This window comes from Podarcis melisellensis (genome assembly GCF_964234715.1).
Source record: "Podarcis melisellensis genome assembly, chromosome: 8".
Classification (NCBI taxonomy): Eukaryota; Metazoa; Chordata; class Lepidosauria; order Squamata; family Lacertidae; genus Podarcis; species Podarcis melisellensis.
Window position 1 is genome coordinate 20,183,036 of NC_138540.1, and position 26,014 is coordinate 20,209,049.

General features: G+C 44.5%; 1 protein-coding gene across 3 annotated transcripts in view; it reads left to right on the forward strand.

The window, feature by feature from the left end:
* Nucleotides 1-26,014, forward strand: part of TTLL10 (tubulin tyrosine ligase like 10) — a 200,434-nt gene that overhangs the window by 109,122 nt on the left and 65,298 nt on the right. The window contains exon 1 of one of the 3 annotated variants that reach the window (XM_081923496.1): nucleotides 9,760-9,780. The exons of the other annotated variants lie outside the window; for them this stretch is intronic. Within the exon in view, the coding sequence (XP_081779622.1) occupies nucleotides 9,775-9,780 (6 nt within the window). The 5' untranslated portion in view covers nucleotides 9,760-9,774. Of the gene's footprint in view, nucleotides 1-9,759; nucleotides 9,781-26,014 lie in introns of those variants that run through there. 3 annotated transcript variants of the gene reach the window in all.

Below are 26,014 nucleotides of genomic sequence, written 5' to 3' on the forward strand. Positions count from 1 at the left end.
GGTAAAATGGTTGCCCTCCCTGAAATCATTGTACAGTGGTACCTCAGGTTAAGAACTTAATTTGTTCTGGAGGTCTGTTCTTAATCTGAAACTGTTCTTAACCTGAAGCACCACTTTAGCTAATGGGGCCTCTTGCTCCACTGCGCTGCCGCTCATCCTGTTCTTAACCCAAGGTAATATTTCTGGGTTAGTGGATTCTGTAACCCGAAGCGTATGTAACCTGAAGCATATGTAACCCAAGGTATCACTGTACAGTCATACCTCGGATTACAGACGCTTTGGGTTGTGCACTGGGCCGAACCCGGAAGTACCAGAATGGGTTATTTCCGGGTTTCGGCGCTTGCGCATGTGCAGAAACACTAAATCGTACTTTGCGCATGCACAGAAGTGCTGAATCGTGACCCACGCATGTGCAGACGCGGCGCTGCAGGTTGCAAATGCTGCGGGTTGCAAATGTGCCTCCCGCATGGATCATGTTTGCAACCAGAGCATCCACTGTATATTTTTTCTGATTTAGAACAAAAAGAATGCACACTGCTATTCCACTGCTGTAAGGAGGCAGACTTCAATAGTCTCCTGTGTAAATGATGGCAAATCTTCCAATCTGCTTTCTCCACCTTCCTGAGTCTTTGTTTCGGGCCATTCTAATTGCGCATAACAAAGAATGGGCTAATGGCCCCATTGATTAATTCATAGAATCTTAGAGTTGGATGGGACTCCAAGGGTCATCTAGTCCAACCACCGGCAGTGCAGGAATCTCAGCTAAAGCATCCATGGCAGATGGCCATCCAACCTCTGCTTGAAAACCTCCAAGGGATGAGAGTCCACCACCTCTCGTGGGAGTCTCTTCCACTGCCGAACAGCTATTATTGTCAGAAAGTTTTTCCGAATGTTTAGTTGGAATAACTGTTAAATGCCAACTTTGACAAAGGTTTGGGAGTGCTTGGAGCCATGGGTGTTGATACATGATGCTGCGTGGAACACAGGCTTTTAGCTGCCTGATCCTTTACAGACACTGCAATACCCAAGGCCCCTCCCTTCCCCCTCCTTGACCCTCCCCCTCCTGCCTCTCTTCCCCACCTCGCTTCACATGCCAAGACACCATTCACTGCCTTTTTGGCTTCAGGTACTGTAAGGGCAGGTGGGGCCCTGAGCTGAACTTTGCTCCCGTGAAAAACAAGCAGGAGCTCTGAAATGCCTTAATGACGCTTTTAAGCCTGCAGTGATTTTCACCTCCTTCCGTCAGCTATCTCCTGGCCTCAGACGTCTTTCTGCTAAAGAACTTCACCCAGGTAGCACAGCCAGAAAACAGCAACGCTTCCAATTTCTTCTCTGTTTGGAATTCTGAGTTAAACCAGTGGAACCCCCACTGAAATAAGCAAAATGCTTCTGCTCAGGGTTTCAGCCAGCCAGTTGGCTGTGCCCTTTTCCAGGTACTCCATTTCATTTGAATCCCACCAGGTTTTCCATCCTCCCCACCCTGCCCCGCTTCCAAACAAAATTTCTAGCATTGTTGGGATAGTTGGGGTGGGAGTCACATCCCCTTTAGGACTGTTTCCTTACATTTTCTTTTCTGCTAATACCTCCCTCTTGTGCGTGGGTGGTGCCATCTTGACTACGAAAGGATCCACTCTCCAGAAATTTGCCCCCGCAAGGTGTACTGGGGGGAACTAACTTGGATGCATTTAAAAGAGGATTGGACACATTCATGGGGGAGAAGGCTATCATTGGGTGCCGGCCATGATGGCTGTGCTCTGTCTCAACAGCTGGAGTCAGAATACATCTGAGCACCAAGGAATTGCATCTGTTGCACTCAGGTCCTTCCCATGAAATTCATCCAGGGAAAGTAACTATCTTTGCCTCTGCTGCTATTCACCCTACTTTGTATTTATAGGACTAGGTCGTATGAGTCTGGCAAGGTTGGACTGAATCTCGTCTTAAGGCAGAGCTTCCGTGTCCCTATTTTCCAGGGACAGTCTCAGATTTACAGAAGCCATCCCAGTTTCTTATTTGATCCCAGAATGTCCCGCTTTTCCTTAGGACATCCTTATTTCCATCAAATAAATGTTGGAGGGTGCGGAGTTATGCAACCCCTAAGCCAATGCTCTAAGTAACTAAACAACCTTTAGGAGACATCTGAAGACAGCCCTCTATAGGGAAGCTTCTTAATGTTTTTATATATGCTTGAAGTCACCCCAAGTTGCTGGGGCAACCCAGTTAGTTGGGTGGGGTATAAATAAATAAAACAATATTATTATGGAATACCACGTCCCTATTTTCATCAGAGAAATGTTGGAGGGTATGTTAAATGTTTTAGTTCTCCACTTCTAGCCTAGCTTAGGAGACAGGCAGGGATGGAGATGAGGTGAGAGATGGCCTGGCCTGGTGGCACCTTGAACTTCCTGATTTAAGTAATAAAACTGCATTATACTGAGAGTGTTTGTGAATGAACTGACTTATTGAGATACAGATCAGAGCAGGGGCAGTTCTGTGGCATTGTGGGTAATATAAAGGGGGGGGCTCGCAGCCATCTGTCAGGTGGGCCTGAGCCCGAGGATGCCAATTTAGCCTGCTTCCCCTTGCCAGCTCTCGGTATTGCCTAGTCACTTGCTTCTCCCTCTGGGCCCTATCCGCACCACCTCACAGGTGTGGAGGGGAGGCGACTGCTTAATTTTGAAGAGAGCAGTGCACTTCTTCACACACAGCGTAGTTAAACTATGGAACTCATTGCCACAGGAGGCAGTGGTAGCCACTGACTTGAATGGCTTTGAAGGCAGATTAGACAAATGCATGGAGAAGGAAGCTATCTGTGGCTATTAACCATGATGGCTCCACGGTCAGAGACAGTAATGCTTCTGAAAACCCGTTCCTGGGAATCACAAATTGTGAGATAATGCTGCTGCGTTCTGGGTCTGCTTGTGGGATTCCACAGAGGCATCTGGGTGGCCTCTGTGAGAACAGGATGCTGGACACAAGATGAATCGTTGGCCTGATCCAACAGGCTTTTCTCATGTATGTTCTTAGCGATAGAAAGAAGGAGCAGAAGCCCAGCAGGCTCCAGATTCAGAATTGAGTCCTCCTCAGGGCTGTGGACCATCAAGAAGGCTGATTGCCAAAGAACTGATGCTTTTGAATTATGGTGCTGGAGGAGACTCTTGAGAGTCCCATGGACTGTGAGAAGATCAAATGTATCCATTCTGAAGGAAATCAGCCCTGAGTGCTCACTGGAAGGACAGATCCTGAAGCTGAGGCTCCAATGCTTTGGCCACCTTATGAGAAGAGAAGACTCCCTGGAAAAGACCCTGATGTTGGGAAAGATGGAGGGCAAAAGGAGAAGGGGACGACAGAGGATGAGATGGTTGGATAGTGTTCGCGAAGCTACCAGCATGAGTTTGACTAAACTGTGGGAGGCAGTGGAAGACAGAAGTGCCTGGCGTGCTCTGGTCCACGGGGTCACAAAGAGTCGGACACAACTAAACGACTAAACAACAACAACAACAGAGCTGTGCACCTTCAACAGGTGACAAGGAATGCTGGTACGCCGTTGATGAGTGAAAAGCCCATCAGGGCAAGCCCCTGCCCCGCTCCTTTGGGTGATGCCCAAGATCTGCCACTGCATGCACAAAGAGGCGTGGCTTTCAGCAACACAGCAGCCTTGTCAGGAGGTGAGATCTGCAGAGGTCACCGAGCCCCAAGGTTGTTCTCATCAGATAAAAGCAAAGGTGTTTACTGCTGTCATTACTACAAGGGGCTGAAGGGAACTTCAAAGGGGTTCATGCAAGAAGAAGGGGGGGGGGAATTCAGATGATCATGATAAACACAGTGACACATTTCATCCAACGTTAAAAATGCTGTATGTTGTTGTTGTGAAACACAACCCGCGTTCGGCTTTTTGAAGTTCCTGTCATCTTCTTTTTTGCTCCACAATATTTTATTTATTTTAATTTCTAGCTCATCCCCTCAAAGACACCGTTGGCTAGTAACCAGTTCATGACTTAGTGGTGGCTTGAGGAACCAGGTGCCCTCTAGCTGCTGTAGGACTCCAACTCCCATCAGGCTCTGCCAGAGTGCCCAATTGCCAAGGCTGATGGGAGTTGTAGGCCTGTGATGTCTGGAGGGCCAACAGCTTCGCTATCCCTTGGAGTAGTGTTCCTATTCAGTAAATTGTTTTAAACTGGGGCAAAGTTAGAAGCAACACAGAAATTGTCTTTCTTCCCTCAACCTTCTTCATCCTGGCCCATGAAATTTTGTCCTGCCTTCATGCGATCCCAAAGCTAAAACTCTGAAATGTCAAGGCCAGACCTTGAGACCCACCAACTTGACGCTGCCAGTGCCAGATTAAATCCTGCAGAAGCCCTAAGGCTGTCAAACTTGCAAATTATCTTGAAGCTTCTTGCAAATTATCTTGAAGCTTCTTGCAAATTATCTTGAAGCTTCTTCTTGGCTTGATTGTAATTTTCTTTCAAGATCAAATCAATATTATTTTGATTCATTGTCGAAGGGCCCCTAAAAGGCATGGGGCCCGTAGGCCGGTGCCTGCTCTGCCTCTTTGGTAATCCAGCACTGCTTGCTGCGTTCTTTCCCCAAGTTTCTCCACAGCTCAACATTGTCCTCTGAGTTCTCCTGCAGAAGACAAATTGCTCCATTCAGCATGCAAAAGCTTTCAAACTCTCGGTGCGTGCGTTCAATTTGCTGGGCTGCGCCTTCTGGGGATTTTCCAGGTGCTTCTTCTAATTAGCATGATAATTGGTCATTTCATTAAACAACATCATCCATGAGAAGCTAGGGACCGAACTCCCTTAAAAACAAGGAGAAAGGAGAAAACCTGCAAGGTTGCATTTCACCCCTTTATTTTGTATTCGTTTGAGCAGAGTATATTGTAGTTACGGATGGGCAGATCTGTCAATTTCAGTTCCTCCCCATTTTTCAAGTCTTAAGCTCCATTCTCCCCATTTCCACACCAGTTTGTGATTTCTTTATTATTATAAAAAGTCTTCGTGAAAATTCACCAACATTTTAGTGCAAATTCTCCTAACCTACAAATCTTTGTATGCAGTTTTGCTTCATACAGACATTTTCACAAAGCAAGTTACCCAAATATAACACACTTTGTACATTATGTACACAAATGTATGCATTTTATGCACACGTTATGCATCTTTGTATGCACTACTTTGTGAGAGAACTTGCACTGCAAAATTCGGATAAATTCTGCTTCAGAAAGTTCAAATCATGTAGATTCGTCTTTAAACATGAATGTAATAGAGTTCACTTTCTGAATCGTAGCATTAAATGTTGGTGGATTAAATGTTGAAATCCACCATCCTATTCCCCATTAGGAATAGATCAATCTGTCAATTTCAATTTCTTTCAGTTTCTCATTCCCCGCCCACAACATGAAGTTCAGCTCACCCCATTTCAGGTTATGATCATTATTTTTTTACAAGGTCCTCATGAAAATGTGTTGTTGTTTTTTTTAAAAAAAAGGCTATTTGCCCTATATACATATATTTTGCAAACTATTTTCCCTAACCCCATGTATTTTTGAAAGTTATCTTCACTAATATTTTGCCTTTGTGCACATTTTTTGCTAATAAAATAAGGCCATAGCTTTCATTGATGACACACATCCCCCCAATAGATTAAAATTCACTCATACAGGAAAAAAAGATTGATTCTTAAAAGGTCTGAGGAGTCTGAGCAGTTCACTTAGAGGTACCTCTGTGTCTCTGCAGGAGTCCCTGTTCTGAGCATGGCTCCTGATTTCAATGCACTGAGCCCAGAACTGCAACTCATGTAGGGACATACTGGGCATCCTCCTCTAAGGTTTGCTCTGCTTCTGTACTGGGAATAACCAGATCAGGCTTGATTCAGAGGCGGGGCAGACTAACTCACCCTGATGGAGACTAAATGGAAGGAAACACACTGAGGGCAGTAGATCAGACAGAGACAGAACAGGCACACTTTTCTGTAGATGAGCCGTAGTTGAGTGGTAGAGCACTGCTACAGAACCCCGAGTGTGTCTCAGAAGATTTGGGCATGCTCAATTCATGTAGACTCCTCCCCCTCCAGTGTGCATAAGCATTGGGAAGGACCCTTGATCTGTGAGCAGAGCACAGGCTTTGACCCTCCGTGTGGATACTTTGCAATCACAACATTCATTAAATTCTCACAGGGTAGCCACATGCCCCATTACATAGTTAGGGGCCAATGCAACACTATAACCAGGTATGATCTGTAGCCCTCAAGGAAGTGTTTGCAGGGGCTCCTCCAGAGGCACTATGCCTCTGAATACCAGTTCCTGGGAACCACAGGTGGGCAGAGTGCTGCTGTCCTCAGGTCTTTCTTTCGGACTTCATCAAGCTGCGAAAATAGGATGTTGGACTGGATGAGCCATTGGCATGATCCAGCAGGCACATCTTATTTCCTTAAGCCCTTTCTATTGTACAATTATGGGCCTGTATTGAATGCTAGTCCTGCTCAGAGCAGGCCCGTTGTTGTTGTTATATTCTGCCTTTTCCCCAGAATGCAATTCAAGGCGGCTTCCACAAAATGACACTGATAAAAATATTTGAGGTGAATTTTTCAACAGTGGGGGCATATTTTCATCTGAAAAAGGACTGCTGGGCACAACCATTGGCGCTATCCACTATCACTTGGATATGCAGAAAAAGGGCAAAGTTATGATCCCACTCCCCTCTGCGCCAGCGGAAAAGATGCTTTGGTAGAATCTTGGGCTTTTTTTCAGCTGGAACCCGACAGAACTCAGTTCTGGCACCTCTCATGTGGGCACCTTTACTATTACAGTGGTACCTCGGGTTACATACGCTTCAGGTTACATACACTTCAGGTTACAGACTCCGCTAACCCAGAAATAGTACCTCGGGTTAAGAACTTTGCTTCAGGATGAGAACAGAAATTGTGCTCTGGCGGCACGGCAGCAGCAGGAGGCCCCATTAGCTAAAGTGGTGCTTCAGGTTAAGAACAGTTTCAGGTTAAGAACGGACCTCCAGAACGAATTAAGTACTTAACCCGAGGTACCACTGTATAAGAGAACAAGGGAGATGTTAATAGTGAGTTCTGGCACCTATTTTTCTAGAAAAATAGCACTGGTGCCTTGAGCCTTCACGTTTCTCTCACAAGGCCTTCCTTGCTGTGCATGCTGCAGGAGAGAAGGGGTTAAAGAGCCCTTTGTTGCCAGGAGACAATATCCTGGTGACATCATAGGACATGAGGTTCTGCCAGCACCTCCCTTGCTGTTAAGGTTGTAGAAGTTGGCCTTAAAAACCCCATTTACTTTGGGCAAAAAGTGATTTTACATTTTTTAAAAAATGTAATAGAAATTAACAGCCCTTTGCCTATGTCTCAGAGCATCCTAGGTTCCAAAATAGGCCAAAGGACTCTGTCTTGCCGTTCACACTGCAGGAAAAGAACTTAAGAAACCCATTGCTTGTGTCCCAGTTTGGGAGAAACTGGCTGAAACTGGATAACAGTGTTTATGAGCTTTGGGTTTAGGAGTTATGTTGTTGGCTAGATGGGGGTTGGGGTGTTGGATTTGCCTACAGTGGGGGCTTGTGCCTATTGAGATTGGTAGGGCAGGAACCCAAGTGCAAGCAAAGCCAGAGCAAATGATAGATAGAGGTAGAGATGGTGACATGTGGAGTCAACTAATTATAATCTTGCCCCCATGCTCCTCCTCAATGAGTTCTACAAGGGCAAAACCGAGACTAAGGAGAAGGAAGATTACAACCAAGACCTCTCCCTCGACTGGTTGTTAAATAGGAAGGCAGGAAGGCTGGGCTGGCTGAGGGCAGGCTAAGGTTGGTGGGGCAGTGCCCCATTGGCATGAAGACACACACCTCCAGTTGCCCAACTCTATTGTATTGTAGAGAACCGCCTCTTCCTTGTGACACTTGGGAAATTCTCTCAATGCCTACCCCCAGTCCCCAAATTTCTGTAGGTTCTTGTCAAGAGTACTAGATGGGAGGGGATCTTTGCTCATCCAACAAGGCATTCCTTCAGCTCCTAAGCAAAGGCATATATCCAGAAAAACTTCACATATTTTAGTTTGGACAGCCCATAGCTCAGTAGTAGAGCCCATCGCTTTGCGTATGGAAGGATCCAGGTTCAATCCTCAGCATCTCCATTAGGGATGGAAAGAGACCTCTGGCTGAAGCCCTAGTAAGTGTCCAGGACCAGCCCAAGATATCTTGCTGCCTGAGGCAAAGGACAGAAATGGCGCCTCCCTCCTCATTTGATGTACAGAACCCAGATTGGACTGGTAGATTAATCCAATGTCAACACTGGTGATGTACAGACTCTCGTTTTGTATATTTAGAACACAACGGTGGACCATAGGGATTCTAATGACTGTCAGTAGCGAACAGGAACCTTTTGCCACCCTTTTGGGCCATACATCCGGATTTTTCTGGACATTACTGGGATTTCAAAGGTGGAATTGACATCTGGGGGGATTTCCCGAAAGACAGTGCTTTGTACTGGATCTTAGGGAAGTCAATTGAAAAATCGCGTTTTTGTAAAAAGAAAGCTCAACAACGTTGGGGGGTTTTTCTTGTAAAAGCTCAGCGACTTTTGGAGTGTCTTGGTTTTTACTTTCTGAAATATGGCCACCCCAAGGCACATTCTGCCAGGGGTGGTCAGAGCCCGAGGCAAAGCAGGCAAAGACACAAATGTAAATGTTTAGCTTCGTACAGTTGGCTCGTTTCTACACACACTCACACACCTCTCTCCATCCTGGCAACCATGAGGCATGATCAGAATTTAAGGACACATTCCAGCCAGGATCCATGGGCCAGGTGGAGAGGCCTGGAGGGCCACGTTTGGCCTCTAGGCCTGAGGTTCCCCATTTCTGATGCACATCATGGAAGGGTGGAGTTAATCAACCCACACCTGCAAGAAACCTGCAACCTTGGATGACTCTGACTGAACACTACAGAAAGTGACTTCCTTATTTGAAACCTTCCCCTCCTTCCCTGGCTTATGGCAGTCGTGGCAGCTTGGAGGGGGAGACTAACTGAACTTCTTTTGCCAGAAGGTTATACACCCTGCTGGTGGCGGGGACCCCTTTCCAACCAGTTAGCCTACATTTCTTAAATAAAACAACAGATATGAAGGCTGAGAGAAAATGGGAGCAACGGGCCGTGCTAGGTTGGTAGGTAGGTATACAGTATGCATATGTCACACATCAACTTAACTTCCTCCCTGCCCCCCCCCCCGATATTTGAAAAGATCCTTTGGAGGTGGGGAGGCTCCGAAAGCCTATTGTGTGGGGTCCGTGGCTACATCACGCCTGACGGTTCCCCGCCTGGCCTATCCCAAGATGGCAGGACACACCTGTTCATGGCTAGAGGCAAGGAGATTGGTCGGGAGCAAAGAATGCACCTGCTCAGGGAGGGGTCGAGGAAGTACATGTAAGCTGAGCCGTTAGACATTCTCCGTCTCTCCTGTATTCCAGCTTAAACAAGTAAGATGCTTGAGGCTTCCATGATGGCCGGGCAACATCGCGGCTCCCCCTTCCTTTTAAAAAAACTTTTAATTTTATTTTAAGGATTTTCTTTTCTTTTTGGTAGCGTAGATACAGCAAAGCTGTTCCGATTCCTTGTGTGCTTTCTGCAGCACCCCCCCCCCAGACTCCCAGCCGTGTCTACGTCCTGCGAAACTCCTTGCCGAGAAATCCCGAGAAATTGCTGAGACGTGGGAAGAGCCGACCCTCCAAAGTCACTCACAAGAGGCCTGCTGTGACTTGCTTTTTCAATGCATGTATTTATTGATTTACGATCCTTGGCGGTCTTGGGTTGGGAAAAGGTTACCTGGCACCAGGTGCCAAAGTCGTCGTAATGGCTTCGCGGTCCTCGTATGCTGTAGGTTGAAAGATTCCCGCTGTGGATGTGCACTAAACTGGGAGTTTAATGGTGGTGGTTGAGCTGCAGTTAAGTCGTCTTGCTTAGGTGTGCTCGCCCCCCCCCTTCCAGCTTTTGTCTCTTTTCTTTCTCCAGGTAGACTGAAGGAAGTTTTGTTAAAAAAAAAGAAAAAAAGAAGTATCAGGTTTTGTCTGCTTTGAGATGGAAGGTGAGGGGGGTGGGGATGGCTGAAACCTCGCAAATCCAAACGTTCACCTCACAACTGGCCAAACCAGTTGGGGCAGGTAGCAGCAAAGTTGCAAGGCATTCAATAGGAGGCAGCCAATGGGGGGGAACCTTAGTCTCTCGTGCCCTGATCTTGACAAAGGAGGCAGATTTGGGATCGGTGGTGATGACTGAATCACGGCAGTTAGGCGAGGGGGGTGGAAAGCACTTGATGGACCAAGAGATGAAGAGCGATCCAAGCAGCCCATGGTTTGTATCTCTCACTGAATCCTAAATGTCTTTTCACTCCTTGTTGGCGAGCTGTGCCTTGCTTAATTCTTTCCCATCTTTATCCCTTCCCCACTGCTAAAAGATAAATAAATGGTTGCGACCCTGTTTAACAAGGACAGGGGGCAGTTTAAGCGCAGGTGGGGTAACAGATATTTAAAAGCACATGCATTGGAAAGCAGTAATTTCTGTTCTCTTAATGCTAAAATGGTAAATAATGGTGTGATGTGTAAGTGGTAAAGAGGATGGGATTTGATTCTTGGATTAAGGTTTTTGGCAATTAACTAGAGGATGCAGAGATCTCGATTCTGTCCAGAGTGTTTGCAGTTTGGCTTAAAGGAGCCATTTTGAGTTGGTCTCCTCGTTCTTTCCTCTCCGCTGCCTCCTATAACCGCTGCAGGTCTATCCCTGTGTTATAAGAGAGCCTCTTTGCTTCCTCATAATCTTTCTTCCAGTTCTCTCACCAGAGCTCCGCTTCTATGCCTAACCTGTCTCTACTTGCTGCTTTGAGTTGGGCACTGAGAAAGAAAGAGACACCAGATTCTCTTTCGGAGGGGGGAATAACTCTTTAGATCTGAAGCCCTCTGTGCCAGTCGGTGTGGAGGGATGTTGAGTGGATCAAAAAGGAGGAAAATGATTGAAAGAATGGCTTTCAAAGAAAAGAAACCCTTGACTTTTTGTCAACTTTTCCTTTGGCCTGTTGGGCTGCTGATGCTTGTGTGTGTGTGCTGTTGACACAGTAAACCGGGTGAGAGTTTTAAGACGTGTATGTGTGTGTGTTTTGTAAGCACGCAAAAATGGTTCTCGTCATCCGTTGTTGGCTCCAAAAGCAGGAAAAGGCAGTTGGGCGTTGTGGACTTTAGGGGAGTTGACGCAGAGCGCTCTGTTCGGCTTTCACTTCTTGGAAAAGGTTCTGGAAGGTTCCTCTGTGTCCACCTTCACCAACCTGGTGCCCTCCAGAAGTTTGGGAATCCAAAACATCTGGAGGGCACCGGGTTGGCAAAGACTGCTTTGTGTGTTCTTCCAAAGCAGGGGGTGGGGGTGGCCACACAATACAAGAAATGGTTTTGATTTGCTTGGTGTTCTTTGCTTTTTTTTCCTTTTTTCTTTTTCGAAAGGTCTCCTGAAACCAATCTTGATTTCAATACTATCCAATCTCATTACATTTCAACACAGAAGCCAGGAGAAAATGATTACAGAAAAAGAAGGGATCTGTCAGCAGGGCTAACTTCTTTTATATTTACCTCCATCAAAGCCCGTTAATTAGATTTCATCCCTCTCCACATAGCCCTTCTCCAATATAAACCTGCTTCTAAAGCTGCAATTCTTCAGACAGTTACTAGGGAGTAAGTCTAGGGATTTACTCCTGAGTAAGGAAGCTTAGACTTGTACTGCATGGCTAGTACCGATATTTAATGGGGCCATTATCCTGTTGTGCCTGCATAAGCCTTACAAAGTTTATAGGATTGCTCCAGGCTGATATCTCACTGAACTCAAGGTCACAACTCCTACCTGGGTTTGAATGGGTAATAAAAATACTTAGCAGGAATGTAGCATTCTTGAACATTTCAGGCGTTCCACACTTATATGATCTTGTTGCCTTCCTTACGGCCGTAGTATTATCATTTCCATATTGCAAAAGCGGGGTGCGGGAGCATGAGTCTGAGGATGCAATCTTATTCAGGGCACCTTTCAGATGAGAATGCAGGATAAGGCATTTGCTAAAATCAATTTGCAAAAACAAATTTGGTGGTTTTTTTTTTTTTTTTGTAAAGGCCCTCTAGTGAACTCGTGGCAAAGGTGAGATTACCGGATTTGTTGCATTCAGGGGCTTTCCATATATTTCCCGCTCTTCCAGATATTTTTGAATTATCAGAAAGGCAACCAGCACAAGCTGGTTGTGCTGTATCAAAAGAGCTCTTGTCTGAAATATGGGGAACTTGTGACACATCGGTGCTCCCTCAAATAGGCTTATGGCACACTCCTGCCCAAGTCTTTTCAGAAACAAGTCCCGCTGGCTTCAATGATTATTTCTCCCAGATAAGTGGATATAGGATTGCAGCCTTTAGAGAGCTATTAATTTGAAAACGAAATGTGGGTCTTAATGTGTACACTAAGGTATGATGGACAGTTTTTGAATGAACAACTCTGCAATCCTCCAAACTGGTAGATAGTTCAGAAACGGCTGTTTTCCCCGTGTCTGCGACTCTAAAATTCTGTAGTATCTCACATTCACATTTTAAACCCTATCAATATATCCTACACCTTAATAGTGCCTTCAACTTGAATGGAATTACCTTTGAAGAAGTACTCGCTTAAATTATAGCATGGGCACCTGATCCCAACCATATTTAATTTGGAGTAAGTTCCATTCCCCGCCCCCCCAGTGGGAAATAGTATCTTTAGGACTTCCATCCTAGAACAATGTTTCATGAAAATCCATGACACTCCCAAGAAAACCTTTTTTAGGTGAAAATCAGGTTAGGGTGCTAAATGTAGGTTGCTTAATTTTGTGGATTCAAATTACTCAGTAGTACAGTAAGTTCCACTAAGTGTAATATGACCTGAACCCCAACAAAGAGCACATAGTATTTTTTTTTCCAAAACAGTTTGGAATTTTAACTGTGCAACCTTGGAAGTAAATTCTGTTGACATCAGTAGGGCTTATTCTCAAGTAGGTGTGCTGAGGACTGCACGTTTAAAATCACTATTACTATTACTATTATTAAAAAAGAAAAACAACAGCAGCAGCTGTTGAGCTCATCTAAATGTTGATGAATGACACAAATCTTTATGTATTGGAAGTCTATCAGCAGATATCCAAATATCAAATATCAAGATTGCTTTCTACAATCCCCTCTAACTATAAATACAACTATTCATTTAAAGCTGCAGTCTTGTACTCACTAACTTGTTGAACCCAGGGTTTCTTATTTTGAAAATAATCTATGCACATGTTTGTGCCACAAGTTTCCCTTTTTATATACTGTTAACTTCCCCTTTCAACCATAGCTGAGCTGAAATTTCTCAGAAAATAATTTGCTGGTACATACCGTTTATTGTTATTATTTTTCACGCTTCTCCTGAACGGTTGGAGAATTTCAGTCCTCCCCTGGAGAAAATTCAGTTAAATGCACCCCTGACCAGTTTCACCATCTGCATGGATCCAGTTTTAATATTCTTTGATATTATTTTAATATCATTGAAGGAAGTAATGGGCTTGAACCTTTTCCCCGTCCAATCCTCCTTTGTCTGCCCACAACTTCCCTCATCCACCAATAAAACTAAGAGTAGAGTTTTCCTTCAATTTTGTCTAGCATGAAATGAGCTGAAATTTCTCACAAGAGAATTTTCTGAGCGGGGGGGGGGGGGACCTTGTCTCACATCCTCCCATCAAGAAACCTGTTGACATCCACAGCAAATAGCTTTGAGAATTTTGGAGTGCCCATTTTGCGCAACAAAAAATTCAATCTGTTGGACTAAAACTAGGACTAAAACTACGTGTGTAGGTCAATGCCTGACTGGGTAGTATAACATAATCATTCCCCCTTGAGTTCTTATTGTAATCTGATTTAACAGTGGATAGACTTTCATAGATATCGAGGTCCCCTATGGCATGCGTGTGCGCGCGCACACACACACACACACACACACACACACAGGCTATTGTACTAGGGAATCCCACAATACTTATTGAAAATAATATTGATCCAGGCTTAAAACTGAGCAAGGTTTAAACTCCAAATACAGCCTTGCTGGTGCCTGTTTCTGCTCACGCAATGCAATCTTATTCGTGTTTACTTGGAAGCAAGCGGCACTGTGTTTAACACAGCATTTTCCGAGTATAGTAAGCCTGCAGCCTTAAGAGAAGTTTTGATGTGAACAGTTGAAACACCCTGCATTTATACAGCTTGCCCTGAGCAAGTGATGACAGAAAAATTGAAACTGGCAAAACAAATAATATAATAACAATAAATCTTTGCTGAAATTGGAAGACGTAAATAAAATAAAATAAGAACAAGGATGAGGTTGCTGGGCGTCCCCCTCTCCCACCTTAATAGAAGAATCTAAATTGTAAATTCAAATATGCTTAATTATCTCATGCTGCGTTCTGACAAAGTGTTTGCAAATTGCTTTTGGTAACAATATCGTTTTCCCAGAAGCTGGTAAATGTTTGTTTGGATGGTTCTCTGAGGAGCTCTTAGGATTTCTTTAGAGGCTGCATTGGGTACTTCCCCCCCCCCTCTCTCTGCTGAATCTTCACAAACGAATTTGGGGCTTCCACACATCCCCTTTACCAAAATCTCCTGGAACGAAAGGTCAAGGGTGTGTGATCTCTGGCTGCCTGTCTCATCGGGAACCCTGTAACGCATTTGATTTTCTTTTTTCTTTTAATGCAAATTGGAAAGCAATCACACGTCAATTTAAGAGCTTTCTTCCGTGTGGTGTGTTTTTGCAAGAGCGGCTAATTGGAGGTTTTGGAATGTGTTTATCAAGAGGTGAAAGACGCAAGGCATCCTTGTCTATTACAGGGGCCATCTGAATCCAGACCGCTTGCTAGCTAAACAGATTGTTACAGCGCAGTGCTGTACACGTCCACCCGGAAGTATGTCCCAATGAATCTCAATGGGGCTTACTCCCTTGGTAAGTGAGTACAGGACTACAACTTTAAAGGAACTGAGAACTAATCCCATGGAACTCAGTGGAGCTTACTTCTGCGTAGACATGCATAGGCTTGCTCCCTTAAGACACGCAGAAAGAGACTTAATTCCAAAATTACCCTGAGATGCATGTTTTGATTAGAGTTCAGGGTTTACTTGGTTCCCCCTTCTTCCTCTGCCTCCTAAAAATAATGATGGTGTTGGGAACAAATTAAAATAAATTCAAAGCAAGAATGCTCTCACTGAAGTGTAGAGAAGCCACAGAAACATCCCTTTGCTCCTTCTTGAACTCGGAAAGGGCTGAACAGGCCAGCCTGTCCCTTTGGACTCCAGGTATGGCTTATCTGATGAGGATCTGAGATAAGGGCCCGGCTTTTCTTCTGTGTTTGTTCTTTGTTCCTTTCAGAGTCCCTGGCTATTGATTAAGGCTCAGGCGGGCAGGTTAACTAACAAGTTAGAAGTGCGGGGATCCCCCTCCCCTCCCGTTTTTTCTTTCCTCTCAACTCACATTCCTCTCTGGACCTTGAGCAACCTGGTGCAGTATGAACCAAAGGCCCCACCTTTCCCATTTGGAGGAGAAATGATACCTGGCTGTTCGAAAAGCGCTGCTCAAAACTTGGCCTTTCTGTACTACAGAAAGGAAAGGAGGAATAAAGACCAGCAGGGAGGATGGCATGAGGGCAGATAAAAGAATGGGATCTCAGACAGAGAAAGTAGTAGCTTTTTATTTTCTTAAAGTTCTTTGTTTCCTCCCCCCCCCCTCTTTCCCCCACACCGTTCCTGCCACCCCTCTCCTTTTGGGCCCTGGTCATCATGGTGATGATTAACTAAATGAGGTCTGTAACCCAGGTAACGAATAGGTTGGTTTTATGTTTCATGGGTACCCAACAGCTGGAAATAGTGCGCTTGCTGAGGGCTTAAAAACGGAGAGCTTTTTTCGTTTTATGATTTATTTATTTATTTTTTTAAAAAATGATGACCTTATTTGCTTTAATCTTGTGCCATGGTAAGGTTACAGCCCTTACCTTCTTGCTGTCCTCTTTTCTCCCTTCCTTCTCCTTCCGTGTCCTGAGTGGATAGACCCACCATAAGCGTTCACACCTTACTGCAGGTGCCTGCGGGTGGAGGGGAGGAACTTCCCCCTCAAGGCCTTTCCTTGCTTTGCCCACCTCTTTATGACAATGACCAGAGAGAGAGAGAGAGAGAGAGAGAGAGAGAGAGAGAGAGGGAACACCTCTTGAATTGAAACTGCTTCCACTATCATCCTATCCCCTGTCTCACTTAGCACACGGTATCTATATGCCTCTTATTGCTTATGGCCATGTTGGCAGTTAAGGAAATGGCCGAGCATATGCTCAGTGCGTGTCGTTCATCTTGCTGATGGGAGCCTCCGATGGGCTCTACGCCGAGAGCCATAATGTGGAAAGGTTGGTTTATTTTTGTTTCTTTTTTGCCCTTGTCGAAATGGAGGTCTTAGCACGGTCAGCGGGCGAGACCGACCGGGGATAGGAGAAGAATTATGTGTTAAGGACAGGCCATCTCGCTTCGGCTGGGAAAGGAGAAAAATAAAACTTTGCTGGATGTTTTGGAATGGATTCAGATCTGCTTAAATAGGAAGAAGCTAAAGGAGCATGTTTTTGGGTGCGAGAGAGGAATTCAAATGGGGGAAATGAAAGGTAGTGGTTTGCTTTCCTCTTCCATGCTGGTTGTTTAATGGACTCCATAATTCACAACTTAATGTCTTTGGGGGCATTCCATTCTGTTGAATCGAGGAAAGAGTTCTGCTGTATCCAACAACCTCAAATCCCCAAATGTCCTTCTTTGGGGGAGACACTCCACCCTAAGTGGCAGGTTTGGGGGTGCCATTGCAAGGCAACATGCTGTCAATAACTTCATCTCTTATTAAAGAGGAGGGATAAGGAGGTGTCCCCACTACTTGTGCCTTAATCCTTGGAAAGTTTAAGCCAGATGAGACTTTTGTTGCTGAAATTCCTAATATTATGTGCCCTTTGCTGAGAGAGCAAGCCAATAAAATACTTAAGAAACAAGTGTTTCATCGGGGATGGAGACAAATCTAATTGCTTTAGCCCAAATAGAAGAGAGGGAGGAGAAATCACATTGGTACAGCCCATTTAAGCCAGTAATTATGAAAATAAGCTAGCAGTTTAAGATAATAATTGCTCCTAAGCTTGCATTAATTACTGTGTAGAGGCCACGTATGTGATGAGAATGGAGAATGCTACCTCCTCAAGGGTGTGTGAAAATAAAAGATATTAAAGGCAGTGACGTAAATCCATTGTAAATCCTTTCAACTTCAGTGGAGGCTTCCAAAATCTAAGATTTGACCTCTGGGTCTTTCAGATTCCTGCATGCGTGACTTAAAAAATAGCTTGGCAAAGGAAATGGCAGACAAAGTTTTCTCCCTTTGCGTCCTTTCTGTTCTCCAATCCCCTTGGTTTCCTACCACAAGGCCCCATTCCATTGAGTTCTTAATCTTTTAGGAAAATCTAAGGCAGACAAATATATTATTGTATATATTTTGGCAATAGGTGAGGTGGGACAAGAGTACAGAGGCTTCCTCGACTCTTTATTTTTGCTCTGTGTATTGCTGTTTGTGCTTGAGCAAGACGATGGAAGGATTAGCTAGCTGTCGGGTGGATTATACAGCCGTAACAGGGAGCGATGGCAAGATCTTCAGGCTAGCTTGTGAAAAACACTGCACTCTCTCTCTCTCTGTGTAGTTTTTAAATCAGATTTTGGCAACCCAAAATCCCACTTCTGCTGAAGTCTCCCAAGTGCCAACCAGGTAGGGAAGTCAGGGCCAGTCTTTTGCATGCTGATCCGTGTCCAGTGTACAAGACAATGACTCAGCACAGCATACATGCAAGGCTTGTGTTCACTGGATCTTATGGGGCAGAAGGTAGGGAAACCAACAGTAGGTGGAGCCAGAGCCAGTGACAGGCAGAGCCACACCCCATTGGTTGGAAATAAGACAGCAGGCTTCCACTGATTCCCCTTTGAAGCCATTTAAGGAGAGTATGATGAATAAGAACACAGAAAAGAGCCCTGCTGGATCAGGCCAGTGGTCCCGTTCTCACAGTTGCCAGCCAGATGCCTATGAGAAGCTTGCAGGCAGGACCTAAGGACAACAGCAACTCTCCCCACTACTGCCTTCAAATTATCCCAGGCTGCTTTTGACTGTGGAAGAATGAATGAAGGAAGAAAAAGTGTTTGATTCTCCTGTGTGGTGTAGTGGTTAAGAGCGGTAGTCTCGTAATCTGGGGAACTGGGTTTGCGTCTCCGCTCCTCCACATGCAGCTGCTGGGTGACCTTGGGCCAGTCACACTTCTTTGAAGTCTCTCACCCCACTCACCTCACAGAGTGTTTGTTGTGGGGGAGGAAGGGAAAGGAGAATGTTAGCCGCTTTGAGACTCCTGAAAGGGAGTGAAAGGCGGGATATCAAATCCAAATTATTCTTCTTCTTCTTCTTCTTCTTCTTCTTCTTCTTCTTCTTCTTCTTCTTCTTCTTCTTCTGTTCAGGGTCAAATGTGCCCTGCAAGAGCAGTCCCCAACACTGAGCCATGGTCAATTTCCATAACATCTGGATATAGGGACCAGAACATCATTCTGTTTTAGATCTTCATCCCTGTTCACAGAGCTGCCAACCCAGTTTTTCTATAGACTCACTAATGAGAGCCATCATCTAGAATTTGAGGACATGGCCCCCGTACAACTCAGAATTCTGAGCATCTCCCCTATTTGTAAATAATCTCTGCTGGTGGGGCAGCTAAAATGCTCAGCCACGGCTGGATGGAGAAACGAAGGGAGATGAAGGGAGACGGTCACCAGTGTCATACTGCACCAAGCAACCCCCAAAGAACAATGCTTGACTGTCCTGTGCTTGCAAATAATTAAATAAATAACAAACCTGATATTAGGGGTTTGGTAGACCACAATTAAACCATGGTTCTTTCAAAAGCCGTATATGTTTGAGGATTAATGCAGAAGTATGAAATTAAGGGTTGGTGTTTCTGTTATGGGTCAGTGGTGTATCTATACAGAGATGACATCTGGAGTTGGTGATAACACCCACTAATTATTCCTGTGATGTGTTTACATACCCCTCTAGGGTAGCTATTCACACATTACCCAAAGAAAGCAGAAATGAATCACAGATTTGCATCGTGTTGGCATATGTTAATTTTTAGCAGCAGGTGTAAGTTTAGTGACTCAGAATAAAACCACTGAAATAAATGGACCAAAGTTAAGTTATGTCCAGTCATTTCAGCGGGTCCACTGTGGTCAAGGCTAGCGCTGGATGCAACCCTGTATTTCAAATAGACAGGCTGGGCATCTCAGCATGACTCTGAGCAAAAGGTCTGTGTGGTTGCTTAGTCTGTGGTCCAGAGGCCAACTGCTGACAGACAACTACAAGGTTTACCAGATCTCCCTCCTTAGGGTTCTCAATCTTTAAACCACTCATAGACCAGACAGCCTTCAGGTAGAGGACTGCCCTCTGAAAGACAGTACATGTGGCAACTCTGTAGACCCCTGATAGCTTAATAAGGCAGTCCTCTTCTTTAATATTGATCATCCTTTTGGTATGAATTTGTAAAAAAATGCATGGCTAGCACCTCCTCTTAATAGCTTGCATCAAGATAAAGCAGCTATTGTGTTATTCAATGCAAGCTCTAACCACACTTGGGATCATTAAGGCCTCATTCACAGCATGCACCTTTAAACAGTCATGGATTCCTCCCAAAGAATTCTGGGAGTCCCTGTGAAGAGGGCTTGATTGTTAAACAACTCCGGGAAATTGTAGTTTTGTGAGGGGGATAGGGGGGTCTCCCATCAACTATCAGCACCCTTAACAAACTACAGCTCCCAGAATTCATTGGTGGAAGAAGCCATGGCTGTTTTAAATGGTATCCTAGTGCTTTAAATGCATGGGGTGAATGTGGGTTTAAACCCTCCAGTACTTGGACTTCAACTATTTACAGTGCAATCTTATACATGTTTACTCCGAAGCAAGTTGCACCATAGTCAGTGGCACTCACTCCCTGATGCTAAATGCATTTACCAGATTGTGTCCTTAATCCCCCCTTATTCACTTTAATTGGGGTCTAGCTGGCACCAGTGCCCTTTCAGTAAAGTCCTCCCGTTTTTAAAAAGGGATGATTAAAGCTGATTAATTTGCAAAACAGCTACATATCTCCCTTTTGTTACAATGTCTTTCCTGGACCTGATAGACGGAGATTTGTTCTCTGATTCGCCTCTCCTTACCATGTAATTATTTCGACCATGGTCATTTGTGCCAATTTGTTAGCTAACATGTCACCAGCGGCTGTTATAAGATCCGCAGTGTCAAAACACTAGCGCTGCGCCATTGTCCTTACAGAACAAAGCAGAAATAATTTAAAGAAAAATAACACCCCTGAATTGAAACTTATTTCTCTTTTTCTAATGGAGAGAGAGCATCTGCTGCTTAAATTTCTCACTGGTTATCATCTTTTCCCCCTTTTAAATCCATGAATTATTGATGCTGCAGGGGGGTGAAATGAACATGGTGGGGGGAATGAAAGGAGAAAAAGTCTGTCTTTTGTGCAGGCTAAATGGAACATGGCTGCGTGTCGACAGGATTTGATTTGCTTTATCTTTTTTGACAGTTACCTAATAACTGGGAGGAGAGGAGGTGTAGCCATGCACTTTTGGGGCTGGGTGGTGAAGAGAATGCAATAGCTTCCCTCAATGGGTTCACCATTTGCAAGTAAGACCGAAACTAATTTATTCTTGAAAAATTCACCTCAAAATTCTCCTCTTGTCACTTTGGATGTTGAATACTCTACACATCACCCCTTAGCAATCGTGACATTTGCTCAGTGTTCACCTGATTGTTGGCTGCTCCATCTGGAGTCCCATGATGCCTATCTTCAAAAATTTGACAAAACGTATTTGATTAGGAGTGGACATTTGTCAGCCATCTTTGTGGGCCGCCCTTACAAAATTCTCCAGGTGGCTCACGACAGGGAAACAAAGCAGTTAGCCAAACAAGGCAAAACCCAACCCAACAATGATAGAGGACAACACAGAATAAGGCTTTGCACTTGTCAGGATTGCACCTCTGACCATGAGATGATGGTTTGTATCGGATGGTTCCAGGGAGCTGGTGGCTGGTCAGAGCTTGTATTTTGCACCTGCCAATGTGATCAAGCAACAGTACACAAATTTCAAAATTCTGAGGTAAAATTTACCTCAATATTCTGAGGTAATGTTTACCTCAATATCCTGAGGTAAACTTTCACACTTGGGGAGTGAATCCTTTTTGAAGGGGGGCAAATGTGACATATGTTGAATCTTTACAAAATAATTTGCTTCTGCTCTGAATTGAAGAGGCAGGAACTTAATGTGTCAGAAATATTTGGCTCCTTGAGCTTTATACATGGGGGAATGCAAACTTGGTCCTTCTGGCATTGTCTGTTCTGTAGTTTATTGTCTACACTGGCTGGCAGCAGCTCTCTGGGTTTTCAGCAGAAATCTTTCACAGCCCTACCTGGAGGTGCCAATAGTTATGTTCAGGGCCCAAACAGGTGTTCTGCCATTGGGCTGTGGCTCTCACCCTAAAAAGACTCTAGTCATTATGGTTCTAAATAAAGGACTGGTTTTAAAAGAGAGACAGGAAGCTTCAGATGTTGTTGAACTAAACTCACATCAGCCCCATGAAGCATGGCCAACTATCAGGAGCAATGGGAGCTGTAATCTGACTCCCAGAAGCCCCACAAAGCATGGCTACTGGTGTTGTCCACCACACATCATCTATTCCTGCTGTACATTGACTGGCAGAGGCTCTTTATGAGGTTTCAGGCTTTCCCGGTCCTACCTGGAAGGGTAGGAGCATAATTAGAGCCCTGCAGAATCAGATCAGAAAGTCCATCTAGTCCAGCATCTTGTTCTTACAGTGGCCAACCAGTGGCCAACCAGGACCTAAGCACAACCAGAACTCTCCTCATTGTGGGTCCCAGTAACTGGCATCCAGAGCCATGCTGCCTCTGGCAGTGAAAGGAAAGCACGGCCGTTGTGGCTATTGGCCATTGCTTGCCTTATCCTCCCTGCATTTGTCTAACAATCTTTTAAAATCACAGGCAGATTCCATAGTTTAACTGTGAATTGTTAAGCCTGGAACCTTCTGAGTGCAAATCAGAGGCTCTTCCACATTGCCGATGAATCTTGAATATTATTTTTCTGAGAATCTTTTTGCCCTTGCGTGCAACTGAAAGTAATTTGTCCCTCTAATATAATATGAAATGTATCTCTACATTCTATATAAGACAGGGACACATATTCACACACAGAGAGGCTTGTTGATTTCTTGTACTTGCGGCACTTTGCTGAGATTCATGGTACAATGGTTTTAAAATTTATGCCCCAACTCCTTTTTAAGGCATCAAGGTTCAACCTCTCGTTTGCAAAGGTCACTTTACTGCCATGGTCCAAAACACACACTTTATAGTTGGGTTGGGAAGGAAGTAAGGACTAAAATGGTCTATCTGATGTTAGAGCAGGCCCAGTAAATGGACATGACTTAGGTTCTTTAATTTCAATGGGTCTGCTCTATGACTTAATTGACCAGGAATCTGGTTTAGATCAGATCACCAAGCCTTATGAGGAAGGGTTGTGGGAGTTTGGTATGTTTAGCCTGGGGAAAACTGAGAGGTGATATGAAAGCTATATTCTGTCTGAAGGGCTATCACATGGAAGATGGAGCAAGCTTTTTTTCTTCTGCTCCAGAAGGTAAACCAGTGGATCAAAATTACAAGAAAGGAGGTTCTGGGTAAACATTAGAAAGAACTTTCTGAGTGTAAGAGCTGTTCGACAGTGGAACAGACTGTCTCTGAAGGAGGTGTGCTCTTATTCCTTGGAGGCTTTTAAACAGAGGTTGGGTGGCTGTCTGTCAGGGATTCCTTAGCTATGATCCCTGCGGTGCAGGGGGTTGGAATAGATGGCTCTTAGATGCCCTTCCAACTTCTATGATTTGTCTATCTAGCTGGGTATCTACTGTCTAGCTATTTACTCTGACTGGCAGCTGCTGTCCAGGCTCCTAGGCAGAAGAGAGGTCTTTCCCCCCAATCCGTGATCTGGTCTTTTTAACTGGAGATGTGATCTGGATCCCATGTGTTTAACTGGATCCCTTGCAGCCCCCTCAGATACTTTTTTGCCTGGGTGCAATGTGTCCTTGAACACTGATAATATCTCTTGCTTGCCTGGATAGATGTCAGAGAGAAGTGTGTGAGTGTGTGTGGAAATATAAGAATTGGAGGGAAATGGGAAATGGAAGAAGCTGTATTCAAAATATTTTTGCAAGCTATTGGTAAAAGATAATAAAGATCTGGTGAAATCTGCCATCTGGATTTTCTTCTGTTGTAATGTAGCTTCTAATACGTGGCATGCAGAAAAGGTAACAAGACCGTCTTAGCACTGGCTTTTAGCCTGCACTTCACTTTCCTTGTCACATCCTCTCTCCTTAACATTTCCTTTTGATAACTAGCCCCCTATTCCAGCTAATTGTGCTCACTGTTCCTTGCACGAACAACGATCCTGGGATGTCATTGCCATCTTACTGGGCAGCATTGGATGTTTCCTGTCTTTCTAATACTGCCTGGTAATGATGATTATGGCCTCTCATGCCCAGCATTGGAAAACGCCAACGGAGAATGCAGAAGCCAGAAGGTTAGTGACCAGCGAGGGTGGGGCGGGGAGGGCAATGCACGATAACAATTCAGATAATTGTAGGATTGGGGTGGGGGTGGGAAAGGCCCCAGTCAGTCATAATAATGGCATACCTAGCCTTGCAATTGGCAACCCACAGGAAGGATGCTCCACAGAGTGTCCTGAGCAGATGTTTCTCTTGAACCCAAGGTCAATCGGTTGAGCAGTTGGCTGGAGCTCAAGATGCACTGACTGGAAATTTAGTTGGAGCCCAGGACCCAATGATTGGGCATGTTGCTGGTGTCCAAGATTCATTGACCCTCCCTCCATCCCAACATGGCTACTCTTCTCCCTCAGTTGGAGGAAAACTGTGAATTTGTGTCTTTCAGGAAGAGGTGGGCTAATCTGTTGATTTCATCAGTTTCTCATATTACAGATCCTAGCCTCAGTTCTGCATATTGCATCCATCAGCATACATCGTAGTATGCCGTTCTGCCTAAAATACATGTTTTTGCAAAGCAATTTCCCCATAAGTAATACATTTTGTGTAATATTTTCACCAATGTGCACACTTTACGCCAGTGTAAGCATTATTGTACACATTTTTTCCAGCTGGAGAACTGCATTGCGAAATTAAGAGAAGTGTGGATTTTGAACGATTGCTGTGTTTCAGTTCTCATATAGTATTGGGAAGTGTGGATTAGGTTCATCATCAAATTTCTCCCCTCATCCCTATTACATGTTAAGGAGACTTGTGGTTAAGGAGGAGGCTTTGCCTGAAGATTTCACCTCCCTGTCAAAGCCTTCAGCTGGCTCTGTTGATCACAATTCAGAGCAAATCTGAAGTCAGGCTCACAAGCACATAGAATTCCTCTGGGTTTGACCCATTTCTAAGTTTGGAGCTGCCATCTCATGGTCTCCAGGGTGGAATCATAGTATTGTAGAATTGGAAGGGACCACAAGAGTCATCTAGTCCAACCCCTGCAATGCAGGAATTTTTTGCCCAGCATGGGGCTTGAGTCCGCACCCCTGAGATTAAGAGTCTCAACTGAGCTATCCACATGATCCCGAGAAGGAAACCCTACGTGGCCGCCATTGAACCCTGATCCTGCTGGATCAGGAAAAGACCCATCTAGTCCAACATCCTGTTCTCTTGGTGGCCATCCAGATGCCTTTTAGAAGCCCACAAGAAGGACCCAGGTGCATCAGCAACCTGCCCCACCTACAATTCCAAGCACCTGCTGTTCAAAGGGACACTTCCTCCAATGATAGTGGTAGAACATAGCCATCGTAAGTGTTGAACCAAAGGCCCCCTTACACCAGGGATGGGGAACCTGTGAGCCTCCCAGTGTTCCCCTTAGCCATGCTGAGGCTGGTGGGATTTGAAAGCAGAACAACATCTGGAGAGGCACAGGCTGCCAATCTCCCCCACTCTCAGATCCCTCTTTCATCTTTTCCCCTCCCTAAGACCTCAAACCACCAGCTTCCTTATTCAAAGAAGCTGTAAATAATGATTTACAAGGATGTCTTTGGGAAGTTGCTATTGCTGTTAGATAGTTCAACTCTGATCACAGGTGTTCTTCCACACCTGGCAGGTGCAAAGTGAGAAATAAATCTCTCTGTGTGTCTGTCCCTCATTCTCTCAAACACACACGCATTCCTCTGGTACTGTTCATTTAAATTACTGCCCACACTTACATTGGGGGTGTTACTGAAAAAGAACTTAGATACCTACCAGAAAAAATAAACGGTATCATTGATAAATGTAAACATGAAATATAAATATAGTTTCATAATATCATGGATATATGAGTCAATTGCTGCATAAACAACATTGCTTAATCTTCGTAGGTATCCTTGGTTACAATTATATTTTAGGCTCAATGTCAAATTATAGGAGTGAAAATAATATATAAGGATGGGCAATGTTCTTGGCATTTCACATTCTAATAACTAGCAGATTGATATGTTTTGGGTGCAGGTCCTTCAGTATCTATTTTCTAATATGTAAGTTTTGTCAACAATGCTGTATCTTATATATTCTTATTTTTCCTTTGCAAGCTGTCATCTGACTTCCAGTTTCTTGCTATGACTAGTCTGGCTGCAATGATCATAGCTGTTGCAGGTTCCCAGTCTTCCTTGCTTACTGTGCTTTACAGATTAAGAGAGAGAGAGAGAGATTCCCCTGCTTCCAAATCTCTGCAAAACCCCAAATCTAGGCACTGTTTTGCTAGCAATGGATAATAGAATAATTTGCTTTAAACTGTTAACCTTTCT